Source organism: Pavona decussata, unplaced genomic scaffold (assembly GCF_977016875.1).
Source record: "Pavona decussata unplaced genomic scaffold, jaPavDecu1.1 SCAFFOLD_11, whole genome shotgun sequence".
Taxonomy (NCBI): domain Eukaryota; kingdom Metazoa; phylum Cnidaria; class Anthozoa; order Scleractinia; family Agariciidae; genus Pavona; species Pavona decussata.
Genome location: NW_028145434.1, coordinates 5,143,743 through 5,167,682, shown reverse-complemented (window position 1 = coordinate 5,167,682; position 23,940 = coordinate 5,143,743). Strand labels below are relative to the sequence as shown.

Genomic DNA, 23,940 nt, shown 5'->3' with positions numbered 1-23,940 from the left:
TGGCAGTTGCTTGTACTTTGGATACTCGACATCCCCCAGATATGGATCTCCGACAAGCAGTGCCTCCTGGACAGTTTTGCAGTCCTCAGGGTGATCTGTGATCAGTCTTAAACTGGTTAACGAGGGCACAGTGCGGATTTGGATGGATGTACTGAGAGCAGAGAATGGAGCCAGGGAAAGGGGACCATCGGGGACAACGATCAATTCATTGCCTTGACACAAGTCTGCAATAGGGCCAAGAATTGCATCATGTAATGGTTGTAGCGCATCGATGGTCCATTGTGAGGGCACTCCTTGTTTATCTTCATCCTTTTCGTCATTGTCATCAACATCACCATCATTCAGCTCATCCAGTGAACGATTCTCACATTTTACGCGGACACGAACTCCAATTTCCTCCAAAGTAGTATTCAACAAAACAGTTACTGCATCTTCGTGGGCTCTTTCTTGATCCAATTCCTTTTCTCGAATCTCAACTTTGCGTCCCTTGCCGATAACCCAGAAAGTGATTTTGTTGCGGCTGTGACCCAAGAAAATCGTTTTCGTAGATAACTTGTTTGAGATGTAAGAAAGTGTTTCTTTAGGTTCAAGTGACGCTGATGGAGATTCTGTGAAACCATACGGTGTTTTTAAGGAGTCAGCCAAAGCCTGGGCTCGACCTGCCTCAGCAGCACACAAAGCCTCGTCTTTTCTTCCCAGCTTCAACAGGCTTTGCCAAAGCGTACTGTAAGCAGCACGATAAAGGTCTCGAAAACTTATTTTTAAGGCATCTTTACGAGTAATGGAAGCTCTGACAATATCAAGTATATTTACACTAGCTTGATAACATTTGCAAGCTTCCTGAACCCTTCCCAGAATTAGGTTATTGCTGCCGAGGTTACTGTAGGCCTTCCCCTCTCCGGCTCTATCGCCCACTTCTTTTGCTATTTTCAGATGCTTTTCATGGTACTCTACGGCCTTTTGGAAGTTGCCCAAGCTCTGATAAGCGTTGCCGAGGTTGCCATAGGCCTTCCCCTCTCCGGCTCTACCGCCTACTTCTTTTCTATTTTCAGATGCTTTTCATGGTACTCTACGGCCTTTTGGAAGTTGCCCAGTCTCTGATAATCGTTGCCGAGGTTGCCATAGGCCCTCCCCTCTCCGGCTCTATCGCCCACTTCTTTTGCTATTTTCAGATCCTTTTCATGGTACTCTACGGCCTTTTGGAAGTTGCCCAGTCTCTGATAAGCGTTGCCGAGGTTGCCATAGGCCGTCCCCTCTCCGGCTCTATCGCCCACTTTTGTTGCTATTTTCAAATCCTTTTCATGGTACTCTACGGCCTTTTGGAAGTTGCCCAGTCTCCGATAAGCGTTGCCGAGGTTGCAATAGGCCATCCCCTCTCCGGCTCTATCGCCCACTTCTTTTGCTATTTTCAGATGCTTTTCATGGTACTCTACGGCCTTTTGGAAGTTGCCCAGTCTCTGATAAGCGTTGCCGAGGTTACCATAGGCCGTCCCCTCTCCGGCTCTATCGCCTACTTCTTTTGCTATTTTCAGATGCTTTTCATGGTACTCTACGGCGTTTTGGAAGTTGCTCAGTCTCTGATAATCGTTGCCGAGGTTGCCATAGCCCTCCCCTCTCCGGCTCTATCGCCCACTTCTTTTGCTATTTTCAGATGCTTTTCATGGTACTCTACGGCCTTTGGGAAGTTGCCCAGGCTCTGATAAGCATTGCCAAGGTTGCCATAGGCCATCCCCTCTCCGGCTCTAGCGCCTACTTCTTTTGCTATTTTCAGATGCTTTTCATGGTACTCTACGGCCTTTTGGAAGTTGCCCAGGCTCTGATAAGCATTGCCGAGATTGCCATAGGCCGTCCCCTCTCCGGCTCTAGCGCCTACTTCTTTTGCTATTTTCAGATGCTTTTCATGGTGCTCTACGGCCTTTTGGAAGTTGCCCAGGCTCTGATAAGCGATGCCGAGGTTGCCATAGGCCCTCCCCTCTCCGGCTCTATCGCCCACTTCTTTTGCTATTTTCAGATGCTTTTCATGGTACTCTACGGCCTTTTGGAAGTTGCCCAGTCTCTGATAAGCGTTGCCAAGGTTGCAATAGGCCATCCCCTCTCCGGCTCTATCGCTTACTTGTTTTGCTATTTTCAGATCCTTTTCATGGTACTCTATGGCATTTATGAAGTTGCCCAGGGCCTTTCTCTCTCCGGATTTATCGTCTACAGAATATTTCTTTCCCAGCATTTTACGGGAGACTGTAGCGAAGCCTGTAGAAATTTACATAGAGACATACGTATTCTATTAATACATTTTAAAGCCTTTTGATACGGGCACTTCCTGACTGTTTCTATGTGCTCATCAAGGAAATCACAAAATATAAGTCGAAAGAGAGCGAAATGTCCATTGAATGAACATAAAAGATTTCTAAAGTTGATCTGGGTCCAGTAACATTTTTGTAGACTTTTGTATTCTGGAGGTATTTCTTGATAAGTTGGGTGGCCTTGCTTAAAATGTCTCAGTAACGTAGGTTGTGGGAGTCTATATAGCATGCAGATGGGGTCTATACCGTAAAATACCCCTATAAAAATTTAGAAATCGCAGATATTATCATGTCCAGAAACTTCCCAGTAAGGCATTGGTCTCATTTGCTTCCCCCGAAAGACCCCTTTAACGTTAAGTACCAGGACTTATTGAGTACTTTTAGGAGCAATATGATCTACTGGTGGTGGAAATGTTGAGGTAAATTATATATCGCTGATATTTTGATAAAGCATACAGTCTGTAGATTTTTCACAATTGCTGCTTCCCTTGGTGAAGATATGGTGAAAATAGACGGCATTTTGTAGAAATTTGAAAGGCTCGTGTATCAAATTTGAATTAGTGACCCATTTGAAGATAACATGTGGTTTTCTAAGTATATTTGTTTTGATCAACGTGCAAACTTAAATAGGTAAATTAGGTAAAACGCAATTAGAAAACTTAGGTTTCCCTTGCGAGTAAGACGCATTTAAAAGATTAGGCTATAATTTGGAATTGTTTTTTTCCCTGCCAATGTTTGCTTTTATGTGCCACTTTTTCCGATTACATAAAAATTGCTTGGGTAAATAATTTTGAATCACCCAAAGGGCCTCGTATTAAACAACGTTTTAATAGTAAACCTGGCCTTTACACTTTAGACAATGGCCTGTCTTAACAGAATAGTGTGAGAAAAGTAAACTTTATGACTATAAAGAGAGAAAACACCAGTCGACCAAAAATATTAGAGGTGGGATGAAGGGCAAGATTAACTGGAATAAATTTATTACGGTTCAAGGTTAACAGAAATTAGGGAAGAATTTGACGTTTTAACATTTACACACGAAGTTATTATAAAACAAATAAAACAACTTACTTACAGACAATTTTTTCACAATTTTTGAAGACAATTTTTTATTTCCACACCAAGGAGCAATTTCTTTAACAAACGCAACCCAATGGTCTTCTTAATAGCGCTTTTGTTTAACCCAACCATCCTCTCCTACTGCTTGTCCAATCAAGTGGCACGCCTGAGGTTGAAACGCCAGCTGCTTTTGTTTTCAGCAAGAAGCTGGTTCAACTTCTCTTCACGCATAGCTTTCCTGAAGCACAATGCAGCTCCAGCAGATATTGATCCATGATCTACATACACCTTCTGTGGTCTTCCTTTCATTGGAATGAACCTCCTCAGACTCAAAATAAATTCTTGGGTTTTAATCATCGAAACAGGGAACTGCTATATAGAGCACAATGTATGCTTTGCCTTCGACTTTCTATGCCATGTTTCCTGTATTTGTGCGGCCCCCTTTTTGAGATTCCGATCAATTTTGTGTGCAACAGACCACGTATGCAACCGTCTAATTGCCTATGTCACCCGTTCTTCCAGGAGAAATAATAATAATAATAAGTTGAACCAGCTCCTTGCTGAAAACAAAATCAACGGGTGTTTCAACCTCAGGCGTGCCACTTGAGTATGGTTGGGCTGGCACTCGGTTGAGTCATTCGTTTTTTTCATCGCGAATCCGCATGACTAACTGTCTGGCTATTATGTTTGTCATTCGGTGGTCTATATGATCTCATTTGTTAGGTCGTTCCGTCTGTTCGTTCCCACCATGCCTCCGTTCAGTTGAGTCATTCTTATTGGTTTTACCGGTGTCTCGGCTTGAATATTTTTCATGGGCATAATCTTGTAAAATATGTATTAAAACACGAAGAGATATATTCGTGTTTTAATGCTTATGGCTGTCATGGTCTGAGAAAGACTTCTCCTTTGTCTATTGATCTGACCCACCAAAACATAGCATTATGACATGGTTCGCTCTGCTTACTTTCACAGGCGTGGGAACCAACTTGCTCTTCTCACATTTGTTGTTGTCAAACCCACTTCCCCTTGGAAGGCGAAAACGTTTTCACAGTTCATCATATACCAACTTCTGGATGTACAATTGTGTGTCTGGGAGGTATGTGGAATAAATCCTGTTTTTAAAAAGCGAAAAAGCTGCACAACTCCCTCACCCATGTTTCAGCATTTTAAAACTTTGCTCGCACAATTGTGTCCTTCAGAGAATGTCCCCTTTGTATTATACCGGGTGAGTCTATATATTTCTCTTAGTAGACTCTGAGGCTTCTGTGACTACAGTTGTTCATGAGCACTTGTTTTAGGTGAGGTACTGATAGAAATAGTGTTCGTCGTATGCTCTGCTCAAATAGTGTCTAAGAAGAGTTAGCTTTGAGACGTCCAAGAACCTCTCCTTTGATGAAGCCTCTTTTAACTCCGTATTGGTGCTATTACAGAGAAGAAAGTGTACTGAAAGGTCTCAATGGATTTAAAATGGTGCGTACATCGAGCACTAGTTCCTCTCTTAATCCCTCACGTTGGTATCAAAGAAGTTTGTTTCTCTTTCAGATATTTCAGCCGTGAATTTGATCGTGGAATGGTACTTATTAGGTTGTTCAATGAACTATACAATTTGCTTTCTGGTTGTGTTCCAGACGGAAAAATATCATTAATATAAAGTTTTCTAAAAAGTAGTTTTAGATCGCTTTGGATTATGATATTAGTTTCAACCTTTGTCATGAAGATATTGGCGAAGGCAACTGCCATTTTTCGTAGCCATAGCAGTTAAGATAAGTCAGAGCGGAATTGTTGTTTTATAGAAGGCGTTATAAGACTTACCCAATATGTAAATTTTCTCCTCTTCGCTGAAACAAGGATTATATCTTCTGGAACTTTTGTTTTCTGAAGGTGTTAATTAATGAATTATGATAGTTTTTCTCTAGGTTCACCACACCCTTAAATTATTAGTCTACCGACTTGGGCCGGTTTATGTACATGCCCCGCTTTTTCAACTCTTTATTTCTAAAGGGACGTTGAGTTTCTGGTTTGGGCAACATATGCAGCCTTACAAAAATTTAATAGCTTTGGTCAGTTCAAATGTGCATTTCAAGACCACTATAAAGCCAACTTTTACTTCCACTGTACTTGCCGCGGACGATTGGATAACTTGTTCTGGCGGCCAGCATTTACGAACTACTATCCACTCAATAATTATCTTCTCCCCTGCTTACTAGAGTGGCCGGGTTATCTTGGGTGCGGACATGCCTCCATGTAAGCTCAGACTCAGCACCACTCTTCTGCAGCCAACTCTCCACAATTTTTCTGTATTGATATCCACCACTGATACCAACTAGAACCGCAGTGCTCTTTAGCGACCAGCTGAATGCTGTAACCGGCAATCCCTGAAGGGCTTAGATAGTCAGTGAATTATTAAACCCTGCTCTACCATAAACAGCTGGGAGATTAAAATTCGTGCCTAACAACTAAATATACTACTGAACCCACATGCATGCCCGAAATTCTGCAACTAATTTGGCTGGCTGTGTCTTATGTGTTAAGTTTACGGACTGAATAAAATGTACGGACCCTAAAAGATTTACCCATCTGAGTCAGATCTGGACAATGAAATATTATCTAGATGCAATTTACGGGCATAAACTCTTCTTTATAGACTGTCTGTGAAATTAACTGATCGAAAAAACTGTAAGAACCGAAAATATAGTGCCATGGGTTGTTAAAGTGCAATTGTATTAGACAAGCCTCCATAGTCATCATCAGCAAAGAACTCTTTCTCCCCTGGCCTGTTCATCGGACCAGACAGAAGTGTGAAGTTTTATTGAACAGGTTGAAATAAAAAAAAAATGAAACCTTATTTACTACCCGAACAGCATTCTCAAAAAGTTATCATAGTTAATTAGAAAAATTTTCTACTTAGACTTAAATCACTTGATTGTTGAAAGTAATTGCGTTTTTGCTTTGGTTTTGCATTGATTGGTTAACAAAACTCGCGCCACTTTCTCAACCAATAAGATGTAAAACCAAAACCAATCGTGCCTCGCTCGCACGTGTTTTTCCGCGCTTGGCGCCGGTTACATGCATTTGCTTTGAATTCTGATTGGTTCATTGTGCCGTTTGCACTTGCTGTGATATGCCAGAGTAATTACTTTGGTTTTGGTTTTACGACATTCAATTGAAAACCGCTCTATACTATAACACTTCACTATCTGTGTGGTTTTGATTTGTCCATACTTCATAAACAAAAAAAGCTGGAGACTGACTCGAAAACCCCTTAGTTACTTCAGTGTCTAGGCTCTGCTTAAACGATAATTCATGTAACTGAGCACAAGAGCAATCAAAGGTATTGTTGTTATCGATGTAGTACCCACAAACATGTGGTTTGGCTTCTTGTTGTCTCGAGTTGTAAGCACGAGGGAGTGAAAAAATCACATTTTGGCGGGTCTCCTGACTTAGACTCCACAGGGTTTCGTTCTATGTGATTTTGGCAGTATACACTATATAGTAACTGCAAAGCTTTACAAAGATTGATTTGGCAAATTTAAAGTTAATTTGGTTCACTGTAACAGAATGAAATTATAGAAACATTCTCGCTTCATCAAGATCACCATTGCCTGTGACACCTATTGTGAGCTACCACATAGTTACAGAACCTCCCTACCCCTCTGTTTCCCCAATCCGCTCACCTGGCGCTTTTTAAAAGCAACCAAACGCACGTCCCCAATACTACAGTTACCTTGCCTTTGACAAAATCGCAGTAGAAGCTTTCATGGCAGCCACCTGGATACAACCGATTGCAAACTTCAGGGAGTGACTTGAAAGCTATGCTGAGTTTTGAGAGCACAGAGAGAGTACTACTTGATTGGTAAAAGAAGCTATGACATCCCATCCGGATTAGTGTGACATGACCAGCCTCTGTCCCCGCAAGTTCCTCACCGATATTTATCAGATCATTTTCCGTTTGTAAGTCTCTTCTTCTATATTTTCCACCCATGCGGTCATTCGTTCTATCAGCAATATCCACTCAGCACTTTTACACTAGAGGACGATGTCAGTTCACTCGTTGGTCGGAGCGATGTAGGCCGAGGTGCTTGCTTGCTTCCTTGGTCAGAGTCTGGGAGGGAGGCCTGATGTTCCTTTTTGCTTTACCACTTTAGACTGAACCTTAACCAGGTCTTGCTGTACAACAGCGAGAACTTAGCCGTGGCTCCAGGTGTACGTTTCCAGCGAGGCTTTCAGAAATGTCAGAATCACTGATACTACACTGGGTGAGTTTTATCTTAGATGATAGTAGAGGATGATTAGTTAAGTGAATAAAGATGGAGGTAGCAACAGTTCCATAAACAAGGAAAAAGTTCCTCAGGCGCTTTTGTGGTCCCGCGTTCTCCCAGGTGGCTTGACTTGGCGTCCACCTCCAAGGACCGAAGACTAAGATCATCATCGGAATATAAAACTATACTCTGATCACGACAATCTTGTTGATCAATAACGTTTTTTGTTCTTTTTATAATATTTTAACCGAAATGTTTTAAAGACATTAGGTTACTTCATAATCTACGTTTAACTCGGCCGCTGTCGTTTTCTTATTTGTGCTATTCCTATTACCTAAGAACTTGAATTACGCATATTTACAGGATCTTTCCCTTTGGAGTTCGGTAATTTGGAGGATCGCGTTTTTGTTTATAAAAACCAAATGGTACGCGAACAACAGGGTACCTTTGGGAGTTCCTGTAGAACTAAAATCATATAGCCAAAATCTACTGTTTTCTAAAGATTAAGGCAGTATTCATAAAGTTTGAATCTCAAGTCAAAATTCAAGACATATTCTTATTTATTATTCTAAAATTTTACATTCCCTTGTTTGAAAAAGAATTTGTATTCGACGTTTTGGGGTTTACAATATACTTTTGCTGTCCGTGTTATACGTCTGCGATCGAACGAGCAAGGACCTTCAAATATCGACCTAACCGCACAGCAAACCTTATGCAATTCCTGTCGTAGTGTTTTTGGCTATTCAGATAAATTGTATAACGATATGAAAATCTTGTAAGGCCGTAAAAATTTAATCATGGTGTAAAAAGGACAAATTGCTTAATTTGTTGACCTGAAAAGATCTTTTAAGACTAAGACAACTGGTCAGAAACGTACTGCTTTCGTCGACGATTGATTTGTTATCTAAAGTAATTTAGCTGATATAAAAGTAAACTGAACTCACTTTTCAGGTGTCTTTTTTCTTTCATGTGTTATTCTTTCACACGTACTTCCTTTACCTTATAAAGACACCGGTACTTTGAACGAGTATCAAATCAAATCTTTCTGGGGACTGGGCACGGACAAGATGGCTGAACAGACGTGTCCGTAAGAGCTCCGCACTTGTTAGGTGATTGTAAACTAAATGTTGCCCGTCTATGGATGATATTGCTGTCACTCTAAAGCTACCAACGAAATCTGTTACTCAAAAACGTACATTAACCCAACGAAGTGATTCTAGCGGGTCGGAATCAAGCTCTCCGTTAGATAAGCGACTCAAGAACTCGACGCACGCTGAACACGAAGGACTTGAAAACCCAGAAAAGAAGTTAGAATTGCAGAGCGTACATCGTCTGGGGAAACCTACCGCTGGAAAGGCAAGACCGATTATAGCAAGATTTTTCCGCTACCAGGATCGCGAGATGGTATTGAGAGCTTCTTTACACCTGCAAGATTCCGAGATTAAAGTTCTGGAAGATTATCCTCAGGAGATTATTGAGCGCCGACGTAAACAAATCAAGAAGTTAAAGGAGGCCAAAAAGAACGGTATGAAGGCATCTTTTAGCAAAGCAGAACCGGACAAGCTCTATATAAATGGTAAATTTGTCACAATGTAAATTTCCGTTTGGCTAGAGAATGCGCTTTTGATTGCGCTCTGTCGGTTGCGATTTCTAATGTTTACATAAAATGATGTTAAGAGAATTCTGATTTGGCGGGCCTAAAGTGTTTCAATTGGAATAAGGGGCTAACAAGTTCGACGGAGTTCTGAATGTTGGATGGAGTTTATATTATTCCATCTTGCATTCTTAGAGAGGAGTAATGTGTGTGTTCCTTTATATGTCATTTGCGGTTGTATTTTAGTCAGTCTTAGTTCAGTGGGATGTTTGTTTGCAAAGTTCACACTGTTGAGTATTAAGCGAAGAATGATTTCTTTTGTATTTACTTCAAAACAATCAGGAATATACTTTTTACGGAAGCTCGTAAGTCCTTCAACCCTCAGCTGTTTATTCGGAATTTCAGTTCTTATATATGGAATTCATTGTTTACGCAGGTAGAACATGTCAGCTACTTTAAAAATAATGTCTCTGAATGTAAGGGGAATTAGCAACTTCAAAAAAAGACGTACAATTTTCACCTGGTGTCGCAGAAAGAGCGCAGATGTGATTTTTTTACAAGAAACGCACTCAAACAAAACAACAGAAATACAATGGAAAAATGAATGGGGCGGAAAAATGCTTTTTTCACGCGGTAGCCCAAATTCATGGCGTTGAAAAAAGCTTTCGGTCTTCCCCATTCAGTTGCTTTTGAGCCATACAGGCCTTCAGGCCTTTCAGTTTAAGGTATTAAACTCTATACTTTACACTAATTCAAAATTACATAAAACCGGCTATATTTCAGACAATCTGTGCTCTTTTTGCAAACGGGAATCAGAAACTATACAGCATCTCTTTTATAATTGTTCTTACTCAATTACGTTTTGGAAAGACTTTGAATTATATTACTTATCGCTGACAAATAATCAAATACATCTTGAGTTGAGAGATATTTTAATCGGTGTTCTAACACCAGAATGCCCCTTACTAAATTACCTGTTACATATAGGAAAAATTTTTTTTATGGGGGTGTAGAAGAAACAACGAACTTCCGAATATAGGTGGTTACAAATTTAAAGTATCGTTAAAGTATGACACAGAGAAATTTATTTGTACGAAAAATAATACATTAGACATATTTAAAAAGAAATGGACAATATTTAGACCTATTTAATATATATGACTTGTACGGGTGTGACTTTGAATTTTTTGTGAGTGAGTGCATGAGAACATGAGATGAGTGAGTGAGTGTTGTGAATGGTGTGTTAGCGGGCCAGCGAGTGAGTAAGCTAATTGTAATATTGTACAAAGTGTAAGTGTGTAAGTACTGTCTAGTTTATTATTGTATGTAACTGTGTGTTTTCTTGCAAATAAAAATTAAAAAAAAAAATCAAATCTTTCTAAATAAACATTGTTTAAGGCATAAGGCTAGCAGCAAACAAATATTGTTATCAGAGTAGCTTAAAATTCCCGACAGCAGACTTAAGTCAACGTGCCGCTCGTTCACTCTCATTTTGAGACATGGAGAATGGGAAGTCACTGGACTCAAAGTGAGATGCACTGGTAATTTTCCCTCCTCATTCCCATTTTTGGTGTACAAGACTTGTATAATAGCTTATGATCACAGGCGACGGACAAAGGCATTTTTGAATCATTTATTACGAGAGACCAGAGTTTTTGTCAGTAACCAAAAAGCTTGTCCAAAAATTATCAGTATTAAGTGAAAATTAGGTCAGACAAATACTCATGAAAACAAATAGGATATTGAAAAGTTCATTTAAGTAACGCTTTCATTTTCTAATAAATGGATGCAAAGTCAAGCTATAGAACGCCATTTTATGAAATTCTAAGTTACCGCACATAGAAATTTTTCCGCCCAATTTTTGTCGCGAAAAAATTTAAATTTTAGCCTTTCCTGGTTATGAAATTATTTTTTATTTCAGACGTTTCTACGTTACAGGAAGAAAGCTTAAATAACTTACTACACATGTAATTTCAGTTTTCGTCAATCTTTCAAGCTTGATACTCGAGCCTTTAAAAGAATTTGAAACTTCCTTTCAGCAATGTCCTGTGTTTCCTTAATAGCTTACTGTATAAGACATTAAATTCACCTGAATCTTCCTTTCCGTCCGTATTTCGTAGTTTGTTCCTTTCATTGACAGATCTCCTCCTTAGTTCCACCAATTTCTGGTTATTGTTGTCAATCTTACACCAGTCAAGATTTATAACGAGGCGGTTATCTAAAGCTTACAATCCTCCAGACTGGAGGAAAGGTCTCATGAAAAATGTGTGTTAATTCTTTACCTGCTTTTCTTTTATGTTTCTTTCTCTTTCTCTTTCTTTCATCTGGAAGTTACGGGCAACAGAGAAATTGAAATTATCTTAAAGACTAAAAAACTTATTTTTTGGAATGAGGCTTGATCCAAGAAGGTACGCAGACAAAAGCAAGAACGAAAGACTTTTGTAAAGTTTGAACACCACAAATCATTTAAGCATCTGTAGTGAAGGATACAGCCAATCCCTTTTCACACCACGTGGTGGCTTCCTCAAACTGATTCATCTGAAAGCATGCACTTGCTCCTAATAAAAAGAAAATGTAAGGTTGGCATTATTTTTGCTTATTTGATAAGGCAATAGCTGAGATATGTGCCGTCCGAATTAGGAATCTCATTATCCAAAGCGGCAAGGTAATGTTGCAAGTTCACCTATTCCCATCCCGACCATTCATATGCAGAGGGAGTTTTAAATAAAGTCAGTAAAGTAACACGCTAAGTTTTCACAAAAATGGACTTCCACTGGTGCAGTCAATACCGAAGTGCTCTGTCTTGGTAGAGAATTAGGGTCCCTTCTTCCGGAGTTTTGTCAACAAACGTCACGTTATATTACGCTTTGGAAATTTTTGCTAGTTAGTATGGATGCTATTTTTCGCGAACTCAGGCCAAAAGAACCGGTTAGTTTCTATTTGTGACAACAGCTTTTGTTTCCAAGTGATCACTTGTTTGGGTTTCTGCGCCTCCTAGTTTCAGACTCCTTCATCCCTCCCCCCCCCCCCCTTTTTTTTTTTTACTAATTGTTTAATCTGAATTACCCACCGACCTTAAACTTTGAACATGCAACGACGAGAAACACGGAGACAAGGGGATGGCCTTATTAATGATAAAATCTGGAATTGTGGAAGTTGAGGTCAAAACACTAAATCATTTGTGTGTCACATTCGTGAAAACAGTATCGATCTTAAAATGGCGCTTATGATATGACATGGACCGTCCTTAATCTGCATAGAAGACTACAAAACATATTTTTCAAACAGATCTAACATTTAGCTGTGTAGCTCAATTGAAGTACGTCACTGTAAAATTATCTCCATCCCAACAGTACTTCCATTTTTATTAACTCGTACCTGTTAAGATTGCTTTCAAATAAGATGGCTGCAGGGAACAGGCAGCTTTTGCATCACTTAAGGAATCAGTATACTTCCCTGTGAAAGAATAAAGTATAAGGAGAAAGCTAACATATTGATGTGGGTTCGATTGAAGAACCCTTTGATATTTTGATAAACCAATTTAAGTAAACAAAAACTTCTCACCCAAATAAAAATATCCCTGCGCCCTGTTGCTGTATAGTTTGGCTTTCAGTTCATCATCCTTGCAGTTTACTTTAATTCCTTCCGTGTAGAAGTAGATGGCGTCGTTGAAATCATTCTGTTTGTAACTGTCATTACCATCATTTTTGTAAACCTCTGCTATTGCTAAAATGAAAAAATTAAGAAGATAGTGTATTGGTAGATAACGCGCAATGGCGTTTCATTGTGAACGTTGGGACCAATTTGACTCAAACTTGTAGCTCAAAATCGTAGGCCTTTGTTATTACATGCTCATACAGAGAATGAACTCAATAATAGTAATCAAAAATGCGGTATTTAAACTTCAAAAATGGATCAGTGGAAATAAAAAATTAAAATACAGCTAATAAACATTAAAAGAGTTGAACGATACGTTTCATTGACTTTCTTTTAGTGCACCTGTTAAACCGAACGGCCCAGTTTTAAACTACAATTGTAAAAGTTTTATCAAATTGACCCTTGGATAAATTCTTACACGTGCTTTCAACTCTTAAAACGCAGTGAACTGGGATGAGACGCTCTAGCCTTCCTCGGTAATCATTTTCGAAGATGGCGCCTCTAGCACACCGCACGTACAGTAACACACACTAGGGGAGAGTACCCGAACTTTGTTGGGTTTATAGCGGAGCTCTCGCGCGCGCCGCAGGCGTGCGCAGCGGAGCCCCATAGCTAAGAGAATTTGCTAACCCGTGAACGCGAGAAATTTTGGTTTGGTTATGACGTCACTGTCCGTCCGGCGTACGTACGTACGTACATCCGTACGTCCGTCCGCCCCTCTATGTAAGCCATTGTGAAATGCCACAGTCAACCTGTGTGGCAACCCGCGTTTTTCTTGTTTTTCGGCGGGAAGTTGCATCGCCAACTGCGTTTTAGAAAAAGAAAAGCAAAACATAATTTTAAAGACGACAAAATACAAAGTCAATTTATGTGACCGACAGCGGGAGAAACAGCAAGACGTCTAGCGGTGGAGGAAACAAATTGACTGATCTTGAAGAATCAGAATCAGAATCACAATCTTGAAGTGAAACCATTTTACTCCGATCCGGCGCTACGAAACGTTGGACGTTTCCTCTAGAAGTGAAACGTTTCGTCGACTTGACGTTGTAAAACAAACGAGAAAAATCAACAATGGAATAAAAAGACTGATTATTCTCAGAAGAGGCGAGTATATTCATGTGCTTTTGTTGACAAAACTTTGCTGGATTGCTATCGTGCAAGATCTTGTTTTCTTGCAGTGTTGACACGCCGTGTAATTAATTTAAACTTGAGCTTAATATGGCTAACTTCAGAGCAGTCTTTTGAGCTCATTTTTTTTTTTTGGTCCATGTTTAAAATTTCCCTTGGAGTTTTATTTTTTAATCTCCTCCGATCTCCTCCAAATTTTACCTTTCAACAGCGGGTGAAAGAGTAAGACTACGCGCGGCGGGAATTTACATGAATGGGGCATTGATCATAAACAGAAGGCGCCGTGAGTCTTGAAGGGGCAACCCTGAAAACCGGAACGGTGGAAAGGCAGAAAATCACCCCAAATCCAAGAACACGGAACGGGTAAGGGTTAGGTTCAAGGTTACAGTTTATTTGGGGTGATTGCCGCCGTTCCATGCTTTAGGATTTGTGGTGATTTTCCACCATTCCGCCGTTCCACCGTTCCTGCTTTTAGCGTCGCCGATCGTGAAGGGCTCCGATCCTTCGCGACGAGAAGTTGGATTTTACCTCTTCATTCTTGAAGCGAAACGTTTCGCTCACTTAACGCTGTAAAACGAACGACAAAATCAGCAATGGAATAAAAGGACTGGCTATTCTCAGAAGAGGCAAGTACATGTATTTTCATGTGACTTTGTAGACAAAACTTTGCTCTATTGCGGCTGTTTTGCAATAAATTGATTTCTTGCTGTGTTGACACGCAGTTAATACTGCTAACTTCAGAGTTGTCCTTTTAGGTCATTTTTTTTCGGTTCATGTTCATTATTTCGGTCCCTTGGCGTTTTATTTTCTAATCTGGTCCAATTTTGCTTTCCAACAGCGGGTAAAAGAGCAAGGCGAATAGCGGCGAAAAAGGACTGTTCTAGAGGCGGCACATTATAAACAGCGGATCTGATCCTCGAAGAAACGTTGGATTTTTCCTCTTGAAGTGAAACTTTTTGCTCATTTAACGTTGTAAAACGAACGGAAAAATCAGCAATGGAATAAAAGGACTGGTTATTTCCAAAGAAGCGAGTATATTTAAGCTTAAGTTTTATATGTGATTTTGTTGACAAAACTTTGCTGTCGACTTTTGCAAGTTTTTTTTTTTTTTGCAGTGTTCACACTGTAAAATTGTTTATCTTAAGCTACTGCTAACTTCAGAAAAGTCTCTTGAGCTCATTTTTCGATCCATGTTCGTTATTTCCCCTGGAGTTTTATTTTCTAATCTCATTCCTTTTTGCTTCATGTAAGAAATTTTGATTCTCTGGTAAAATAGTCAGTGAAACAAACGTCTCGTAACACTTTTTTATCGTTCAGTTAGCTAGCATAAACTACTGACAAGTTTTTCTCGCATATATTTCTAATTTTTGCATTTACTTCTGACAATCTTCACAGAGAACAAACATAAATACTTTAAAGGATAGGATATGTCTTTTCAAAGAACGTTAAAAGAGAATGTAAAATTAGTCATTAGTGTGACCTCATTTTCATCATAACATCAAAAGTACGCAAAATTTGTTCACTTGTTTGTGCAAATTTTTGAAGATCGTCGTTTAGTTTATCTCTGTTCTGATTGTTATGAATTATCACAGTTTGTTTTTTTTTTTTCCATTTATTACTCCAGGATACATGTATATTTTAAGTCTGTTTCATGGTTAGTGTAGCCTTTTTCTCTGAGGTTTATAGTTGATCAACAAAATTTGCCTAAGACAGTGACAGTTCGCCTCAATCATCTTTAAAACTAAAAAGAATAATAACAACAAAATAATACTTTGAGCGTGAAGAAAACTATCAAAACTCGATAAATAGCCAATCCCGTCCTGAATATTTTCCTGCACAGTGTACATAATATTTTGATATTTTTTTGTACCCCCCACTCACATCCACGTAGCTTTAAGAATGTCAGTAATCTGCTGAAATGGGTTGGTGGGTTTCAAGAGGACACCTTACTTTTATTGTATAGCAGATAGTATTTTTATTTGCATGAGGCGGAGTAGAATTAAGGTTTAATTTTCAAGCGGCAGGGGTATTTTGCAGAACACCGAATGTTAAATCTGTAGAAGTCCTTTAATGCAATGGCTGCCATAACAACAAATTAAAGCTAACCATCTGTATAACCAGTGTTATCCTTAAACAGAAAAGAAATGTGCTTAGACCTTCATAACTTTGTTCGTTGCTTAATAGGTGTCTCGCGTCCCAGCGATGTAGAGCATCCGGTTTAAACTGTGGATACCTAACCCCCACATCAAATTAATTAAAGCTTATAGAGCCGGCTTATTAAACTATACCAAGAATTTTGAAATAAAATAAATTGTCAAATTTTTAGCGCTGTTTTCTTGGATCAATTTTTTCACTTGAAGGGGGCACTTGCTAAGACTCTAATCGTATTTCGAAATTTTCTGTAACTTTTCACTGCAATTTAATATCACAGAATGCAGACATGTTTTTTTTTTGTGCTGAGGAGCAAATTAAATTAGCGAAAAACAAAATTCACTTGACTTGTAGCCTTGAAAAGGTTAGAGGTGGTAAAAAATTCGACAATTCATTTAATTTCAAAATTCTTGATATAGTTTGATAGCCAGCTCTATAAGCTTTAATTTGATATAGGGGTTTACATATCTACAGTTTAAACCGGACATGCTACATCGCTTGGACGCGAAAGACCCCTAAAGGTACAGTATATGGTAACCTTACTGCTAAACTGTTACAGGTGGCATAAAATGCGACATTCGGCGTTCAGCATTCTGCAAAATACCCCTTCCAGTTAACAACTAACAATATTCTAAGCACTTCTCTATACTATTTAGGGTTAAGCGATTTACCAATAATTATTGACTGCAGTGTGTCCACTTCTAGTGCTGCACTTTTTATTTGCCGGCAATGGTATTCACACACACTATCGTCATTCTCACTCAGCATCCCCTCAGTTTCACTGCACCATGTTTCACCCACAACAACAGTGTCGTCTCCACCTTTTTTTATCATTATCATCAGATGTGGGTTTGTTAGCTTGTAAAAGACGCTGGCCTGGGACTTTCATTGTCGCTAATGTCTGTCCCCTTTGCTTCTTGTAGATGACTAGTTATTAGCACAATCTTTTCATTTTTTCAATTTTTTTCTTGTACGGAAGGGAGTGTTTTTTCAAGAGAGTGTTAAGTTAAAAAAAAAAAGAGATTTTAACCCTCCAGATAGTAGTAACTCTTTCCAATTGTTATCCTTATTCTCTGTTTCATCGCTTCTCAATGGTTGCTTGACTTCGCAGATCTTTGGAAAAATGGGGATGTTTTGAATGGTCTAGGTATATTTTCACTAGCTCCTCAGAAACCACAAACTAATTAAGGTAGAAGAAAAGTCTGCAATTTCTGTCGCTGTGTTCAGCTTTCCTTCATTGAAGGAATTAGGCATAAAGTCATCAACAGTATTGGTCATGCTGTTCCATCTAAAGAAGTAGCCGGAGATTCAAAGACATTTTAATTTGAACCTTAACTTCTCTTTATCCAGGAAAGGGCATGGAATTCTGCCCATCATGGAGCCAGCCAACCATTTTCACATGAAGCACACTGCTGCTCTTTCTTAACCTCTTTGACAAATTCCATGTATAACTCTAGCCACAAATTTTTGCAAAATAATAATTATAGCCAGGTACATGTTTTTTTGAACTTTCAGATGCCTTCAAGTAATCATGATTAGCTGGGTCCTGTTGAAAAAAAAACCTGCCTCCTCCTCCCTCTCTGTTACAAATTCCCTTCAGTTATGTAATCTGACAACAGGTGCATCGTCAATGTGCAACGCTATGTCATGAGCAACCCTCCATGCATTTCTTTTTATTCTTTATCTTCGTAATTTCATAGTGAGCTAGTCACGGTCGTCTTCTAAATTTCTTGGTCTGATTTGTCATGAAATCTTTGAAAATATTCCATTTTATAGAACCGCCATCGGTAATGGCATCTCAGCCACCTGCAGGATTAGTCCTTTCCAGCCAGCTTCCCCCCAGTCACTGCTTTTGTGTGCTCGATGAATCCTGATGTGGTAATCAGACTTGCAAATTCTGGACAACTCAGCATCTCGTAAACCTGACCTCATCAAACAGTAGCATTATCCAAAACGGAACTTAGTGAAAAATTGGAAAATCATCATAGGCCCCCATCTGCTTAAATTATGAACCCTCACTTAGGAGTGTTTTAAGATTTCCCACTGCCTTGGCACAAAAGCCATGCACAGAGGGTGTAACCTTTACTGGTAGGTTTACATCTTGTGTTTTAGCTGTAGCAAAAAATAAATTGATGTAAGCTTTTTATTTACCATCACCGATCATGACAGATGTGATGAAAACACAGTTTGGCTCATGAATCACTTTGTTAATGGACGTTCCTGTTGAGGCAGTTCATAAACTTGTAAATCATCCATTCTTGTGTGAAAGTTTTTGTGCACTTTTCCCATCAAGGGATAGATCCAGTTGTGTATTTAATTGTTTACCTTTTGATAAATGTTGATGTGATGGCAGGAACCAAATTGAATGGGCACTCGCTGAGCATATAAAATTTTTCTTCAGCAGTAAAGATTTTAATTAGTTGGCCAGGCAGTGCTATTGCTCTAGCATGTTGTGTACAACAGCGATTGGCCACTGGATGTTTGGGCCTACAATGGGCCATTTTCATGATGGCGTCATTTTACTACAACTACCAGAATTCATTTTGTTTTCCTTTTCAAATGCAAATTTTGTAATCCCAGTGGACAGAAAAGAACAATAGCTCTAATTAACGCGAGAAAACAAAAACCAGAAGGATTCTGGTAGTTGTAGTAAAATGACGCCATAGTGAAAATGTCCTATAGCTGCACATTTATAAGCAACAGTCAGTACTGTCACTCAATCATTCTTATAACTATTCAATTGATGGAGGCTACAGAAATATGCTGAACAAGGGGCATTCCCTGTATACTTTACAGTGCAACGAACTCAACTGGGGCCACCCAACATTGATCAGCCAATCATAGGTCACGTTTACAACAAAGGAGTCTGGCTTTGGTAGTTGGTAAACCAATCAAAAACGAGAACATGTCTTTAAATTTCAAAGTGTCGGTTTTATTGGTGTCCCCGGTTGAGTTTGTTGCACTGTCTGTAAGACAAAACCTCACCTTACCTTTAGTTAAATATATATAGTTTTTACAAAGCCTGAATATCCGCTGTTTCCCATCTCTCACCAATCATCTAGAGAGGAGATGACTGATATTCAGGCCATGTTTAATGCAACCAGACCCTGGCTTCTTTTGAAGACTGTGATTTAACAGATACAAGGTCAAACTTCTTATCAGCCATCTCTTTTAATTGAAAGAAAAATTTAAAACTTGGTAGTGGGTAATGAATTATAAAAATATGTACGGTCATTTATTTTTACAGTGCAATCTCAGTTATTTGAACTCTCAATGTTTTTCAGCACTCCCAATTCTTCAAGAACAAATAGTTGTTAAAATTGTCTTGGATTTGCTTCAGTCAGTTTTTTGCCTCCTATTTTTTGAACAAAATTCATTTTTACTAGGAAGTGAAAAAAAATTGGTACATTACTTCCACTGAAGTGATTGTCACATAACATTATTATAAAAATGTTAATATTATATACCAAGTAAATTGTTTTCTTTTACTTACTTTTGATTATCCAATAATAACTGTTAATTTTTATGGGTTTTGTGACATGCAGTAACCAGTGCTACAGTTTTCTACACCTTATCACATAGTCTGGTATAACTTTTTCAGTAACATAAGGAAAAACACTAAATATTATTTTCCTTTTCCATTCTGTCCAGGGTTCATATAAATTCTTTATTTATATGAAAATACTTTAATTCACTGATTGTTTTGGAGAATAAAGTGATATAATGCTTTTAATTTGCAAATTACATGTATATTTCAAGCAAAGTATATGTTGTACATCATTTTGTGAATTCAGAAGAGTACTATTGCTGTACATGCACTCAACTCTCTTTAGGCACTCTTGTTCCTTCTATTTTTTTCTCTCGGAAAAACAGGATGATGAAAATTAAAGTAAGGAATACTTGTAAGAGAATGCTTATTAAAATTAATGTTATGATACATGGTAGGTATTTTGCTGTGTAAAAATGAATGGGACTTCTCAGATGAGGTGCTATCCATAAACTGGAGTGATGAGGCTGCAGGAGTGTGGTGTTTAGCAGTCTAATGACTTCTTAAATTGGGATTTTGCTTGTAAGGACAGTTAATAGGTTGGAGCAAGGCCTGTTCGTTAATTGAAAAACCAGAGAATAAAATCTGCAGTGTACATTTTTGTGGTGGAACGAAACCGCTTAGTTGTCTTTTCAGTATTACCTCAGTAAGGAAATGTGGTCCATGAAAGGTAAAGAACAACTCTTTGACGGATTAAAACCTATGACCCCAAGATTTTTTGATCACTGATGGACCAAAATTAATCTCCTCACTAGGGTAATGCACAATTTAAGTGGTTTTCTTCCCACACAGAAATTTACACTCCAAGGATAATTCTCTGATTTCTCAGTTGTATAGTCAGTACTGCACAACACAAAATTTCATTATCCCTTAATTGTTGTATTATTTCCAACTTTACTCCAAGTTAACTCTCGTGTAGCAAAGTGTAGAAAAACTGCTGGGGATAACCGGCTCCCATAACTGCCTGATGGATTTTTTTTGGTAAAGATCTTGACAGCGACAGTTGAGGATTTATACACAATTGTTATTTGATTCTATGTCAAACAACTAACTTAATTTAAAACCAGGTACAAATGAATAGGGACTGAAAAAAAAATTTTCCGTTGAATAATTAGACTTACGACATTTATTGCATTCAACATAGAAAGAACGCACTCCTTACACAGATTGGAGTTGAGATTGTGTGGGAGAACCAAAGTTGATTGCCATGAATGAAAGGATATTGGGACATACATGTGTATATCTGGCAACCCCTGTAGATTTTGCGGGGGCAGATGACATCATCACCAAATTGGCAAAGGAGAGAACCTACGCTAGGATCAAGGTTATCAAACGCACTCTCTGATCCAGTTTTGATTATTACTAGTTTCTATATATACAAAGTAGCAAAAGGCATTCACAAGTGATTGTTGTTTTGACTTTACAATATCAAGAATAAGAGGCAGCCAATTAATGCTGTGGTTTCTCTGAACAAAACAGTATCACTTTGCACTCTCAAAACGATGGAACTAATGTGATTGACAGGAAGTTATGAAAGGTTCATGTTTTCCTATCCCTACCGAAACAAATGGGAAAAATTATACTGCATTCTTAGATTAAGTTAAGAGCAAGAAAGACATCTTGACTCTCTTGTAAATCAATATCAGTTGCATGGAACTGACCATTTAGTTTGAGTTTATACAAAAACCAAAATAAGCACACAAGAATAGCTATCAACCTGGGAATAATAGAAATTTTTAAAATGAGCTTTTCAATCTAATTTATTGAATTAATGAGCTACAAGTGCAGTAAGAAAATATAAAAATGGCACAAAGCTAATTTGACTTGAAATATTTCTCCTGTATTCAAACATCTCCAATGTGCATCTCCCTCAAACAGAACCTAAACATAAATAAATTAATCACTCAATTTGACTAGAAAAAGATGAAATTTTAAATATTTTGTAAATCCCTATAACTAACAGCTGTATAATGACTCGTTTTTCAATTGTTCCACGGTGTACCAGTTTGGAACGATCTCCTAGTATTAGTAGACCACATGAATTCATATAACAACACTGGCCTACAATTGTCCGTATTAGCTTGCAATTTTAATATTATTTTGATTAAAGATTTCTTAATTGCTCCCTCGTCAGAAAAAAACAACACTACAAACAGTTTAAAGGTGTGTATGCATACATAAAGATTTGAAGTTATCTTACCTCCTTGATTGACGGAGCTGTCGGACCTTTCGCCTTCCACCGACACAGCAAAACCCCTTCTACTTTTGACATTTAAGCTTATCACACTAAAAGTTTTCCTTCAAATCTGCTGTCAAAACGGAACATTTCCACACAGTCGTGCAGGAAAAATAAGACGAGGCGTAGGAAAAATTCGATGCTTCCAAACCTGAAAACTTATGCAGAAATTAAAAAGATCCTTTCTTTTTTATCCACCATCCTAATACAGGAAGATGTCTGAACACTGCTATTTTTGTCCTGTTCTATCCAAATCTCTAGGACGAAGCAAAGACTCTTCGCTCGTACTAAGAGGCTGCGTTACCCTTATCCAGCGCCCGTTCCGCTGGATAAGGGTAATGCGGGCTCTGAGAACGTGATTGCCGCCATTTTTTAAATGATGGATCTGGGTACTAGGAGTCCAGGATTAGGAATCGGAAGACCTTAGATAACATAGTCTCCTTCGCAGCCGTTATTAGTGTCGTCACGCTACGTTCCATGGGGAGGAGCGTTGCGTGACGACCCTTATAACGGCTGCGAAGGAGACTATAGAATAACAAGGACTGCAAACCAGGTTTCAGAGCACAGCGCTTTTCGCGAAAACATGGGTTTGGTAGGGTGCCAATTCTCGCGGGCCCACAAACCTGGTTCCAATCCTTGTTATTTAAGGAGTATGGATTTTCCTAGGAATTTCATTCCCATTCAAAAACGCGCGTGGGCTCTGGGGACGAGATTGGGGTACAAGCGCAAAGATTAACCAATCACCAACCCTTGCTCGGTGAAAGGAAAATTAAGAAAAAATGCCGTCTGTTACAAAAAATCAGCCTTAAACAATTGTGCTCTCTGTATTACCAGGAGTCGATGATCATGGGCTCCTGGTATTACATTGTTGATGGGGAGTTTGCTGCATATGCGTTAAAAAAATGTATAACTTTAGAAAGGATGAGGAACTACGTCCATACGATAAGCAGATTTCTATAAATGCTATCAAAGAAATTGGAGCTCCGCTTTTAGGCTTGGCTAAATATATATATTACATTGAAATCTTCTGGTAGAAAAGATCCAAGAGCTTCATCTCACCTCTTAAAGTGTCGTCATCAAAATCCAATGTTTCCTCACCAGCTGGATTGACGTCATTGCCATTTACAGCGTCTTTTTGACTCTGCGCCATGAATGCTGGGAGTTCGGGCTAAAAGCCCTATGAATCAAACAATTTTTTATGTTGATCTTATGCATCAACTGTTGTTATTCCTCCAAAACCTTAAAGCGTAATGCCTGTATTAATTACATTCCACACAACTGAATGCTAAAGGTAAAATCCGAATTAACAACATCTTCTCTTTAAGACATAATTTCCTGTATGTTAAAATTCATGATGTTTTCTAATAACAGAATAACAGATTGTGAGTGGATGGGAAGAATAAGGAACAGTACGTCATTTTTCAGAAGAAAGAGATTAATATAGTCGATCAATGATTTATTACATTCTGTGATAACAACGTTTTGGAGAAATACAGGAGAACGAAAGACATGTTTCCTCGACACTCCTTGGTTTGCGCTTTGCTCGTGAGTTTTTCTCTATACGTATTTATTTATTTATTTATTTATTTTTTAACAATCTTCACTAGAAAAAGTAAACTGTGTAGAGACTAATAGCTTGTACCCCGGTTCCTGCTATTTCCTCTATTTTTGAACGATTAAGAAAATCTGTCATTAGACTCCCAAGAATAGGCTATTGGACATAAATTCTGTCGCCAGAATACAAATTGCTTACCGAAGTATGCTATCAAACCGCTTCTTAGTGTCCCTCTCAAGCGTTAACAAATGATCAAAACAGTCCTGAAATAGGGAAATTACGCTGTAAGTATCAATTCTATTCAATAAAAACAGATTATGCATTAAACAGCCGATTCATTATTACCGAATATTAGGGAAGATGAACGGAAAATGAAAAGAAAACTTTGAGGACTTAAGAGCCAAAGCCAACATAAGTTACTCAGTTAACTTACAGATTACCGCATTTATTTACC

General features: G+C 38.6%; 1 protein-coding gene and 1 long non-coding RNA gene across 2 annotated transcripts; both read right to left on the bottom strand.

Moving 5' to 3' along the window:
• Positions 1-1,570: 1,570 nt before the first annotated feature.
• On the bottom strand, positions 1,571-23,109 carry LOC146488364 (uncharacterized). The gene is made up of 6 exons (XM_085120831.1): positions 22,991-23,109; positions 12,777-12,938; positions 12,591-12,668; positions 11,703-11,770; positions 11,302-11,395; positions 1,571-2,247 (listed from the first exon to the last, which is right to left on the bottom strand). The coding sequence occupies exons 1-6, from the start codon at positions 23,079-23,081 to the stop codon at positions 1,571-1,573; spliced, it is 1,170 nt and encodes a 389-aa protein (XP_084976957.1). The 5' UTR covers positions 23,082-23,109.
• On the bottom strand, positions 21,440-22,207 carry LOC146488365 (uncharacterized). The gene is made up of 2 exons (XR_014866691.1): positions 21,896-22,207; positions 21,440-21,576 (listed from the first exon to the last, which is right to left on the bottom strand). It is a non-coding gene; the product is annotated as an uncharacterized LOC146488365 (long non-coding RNA).
• Positions 23,110-23,940: the final 831 nt, after the last annotated feature.

What these genes read in the sequence shown, in the direction of transcription:
- LOC146488364 (XM_085120831.1), bottom strand. Translation starts at nt 23,081, where the DNA reads ATGGCGCAGAGTCAAAAAGACGCTGTAAATGGCAATGACGTCAATCCA. An exon ending in TTTGAAAGCAATCTTAACAG is followed by an intron (nt 11,771 to 12,590) that starts GTACGAGTTAAT and finishes TCTTTTTATTAG; the next exon opens with GAGCAAGTGCATGCTTTCAG. An exon ending in GGTGTGAAAAGGGATTGGCT is followed by an intron (nt 11,396 to 11,702) that starts GTATCCTTCACT and finishes GACTGGTGTAAG; the next exon opens with ATTGACAACAATAACCAGAA.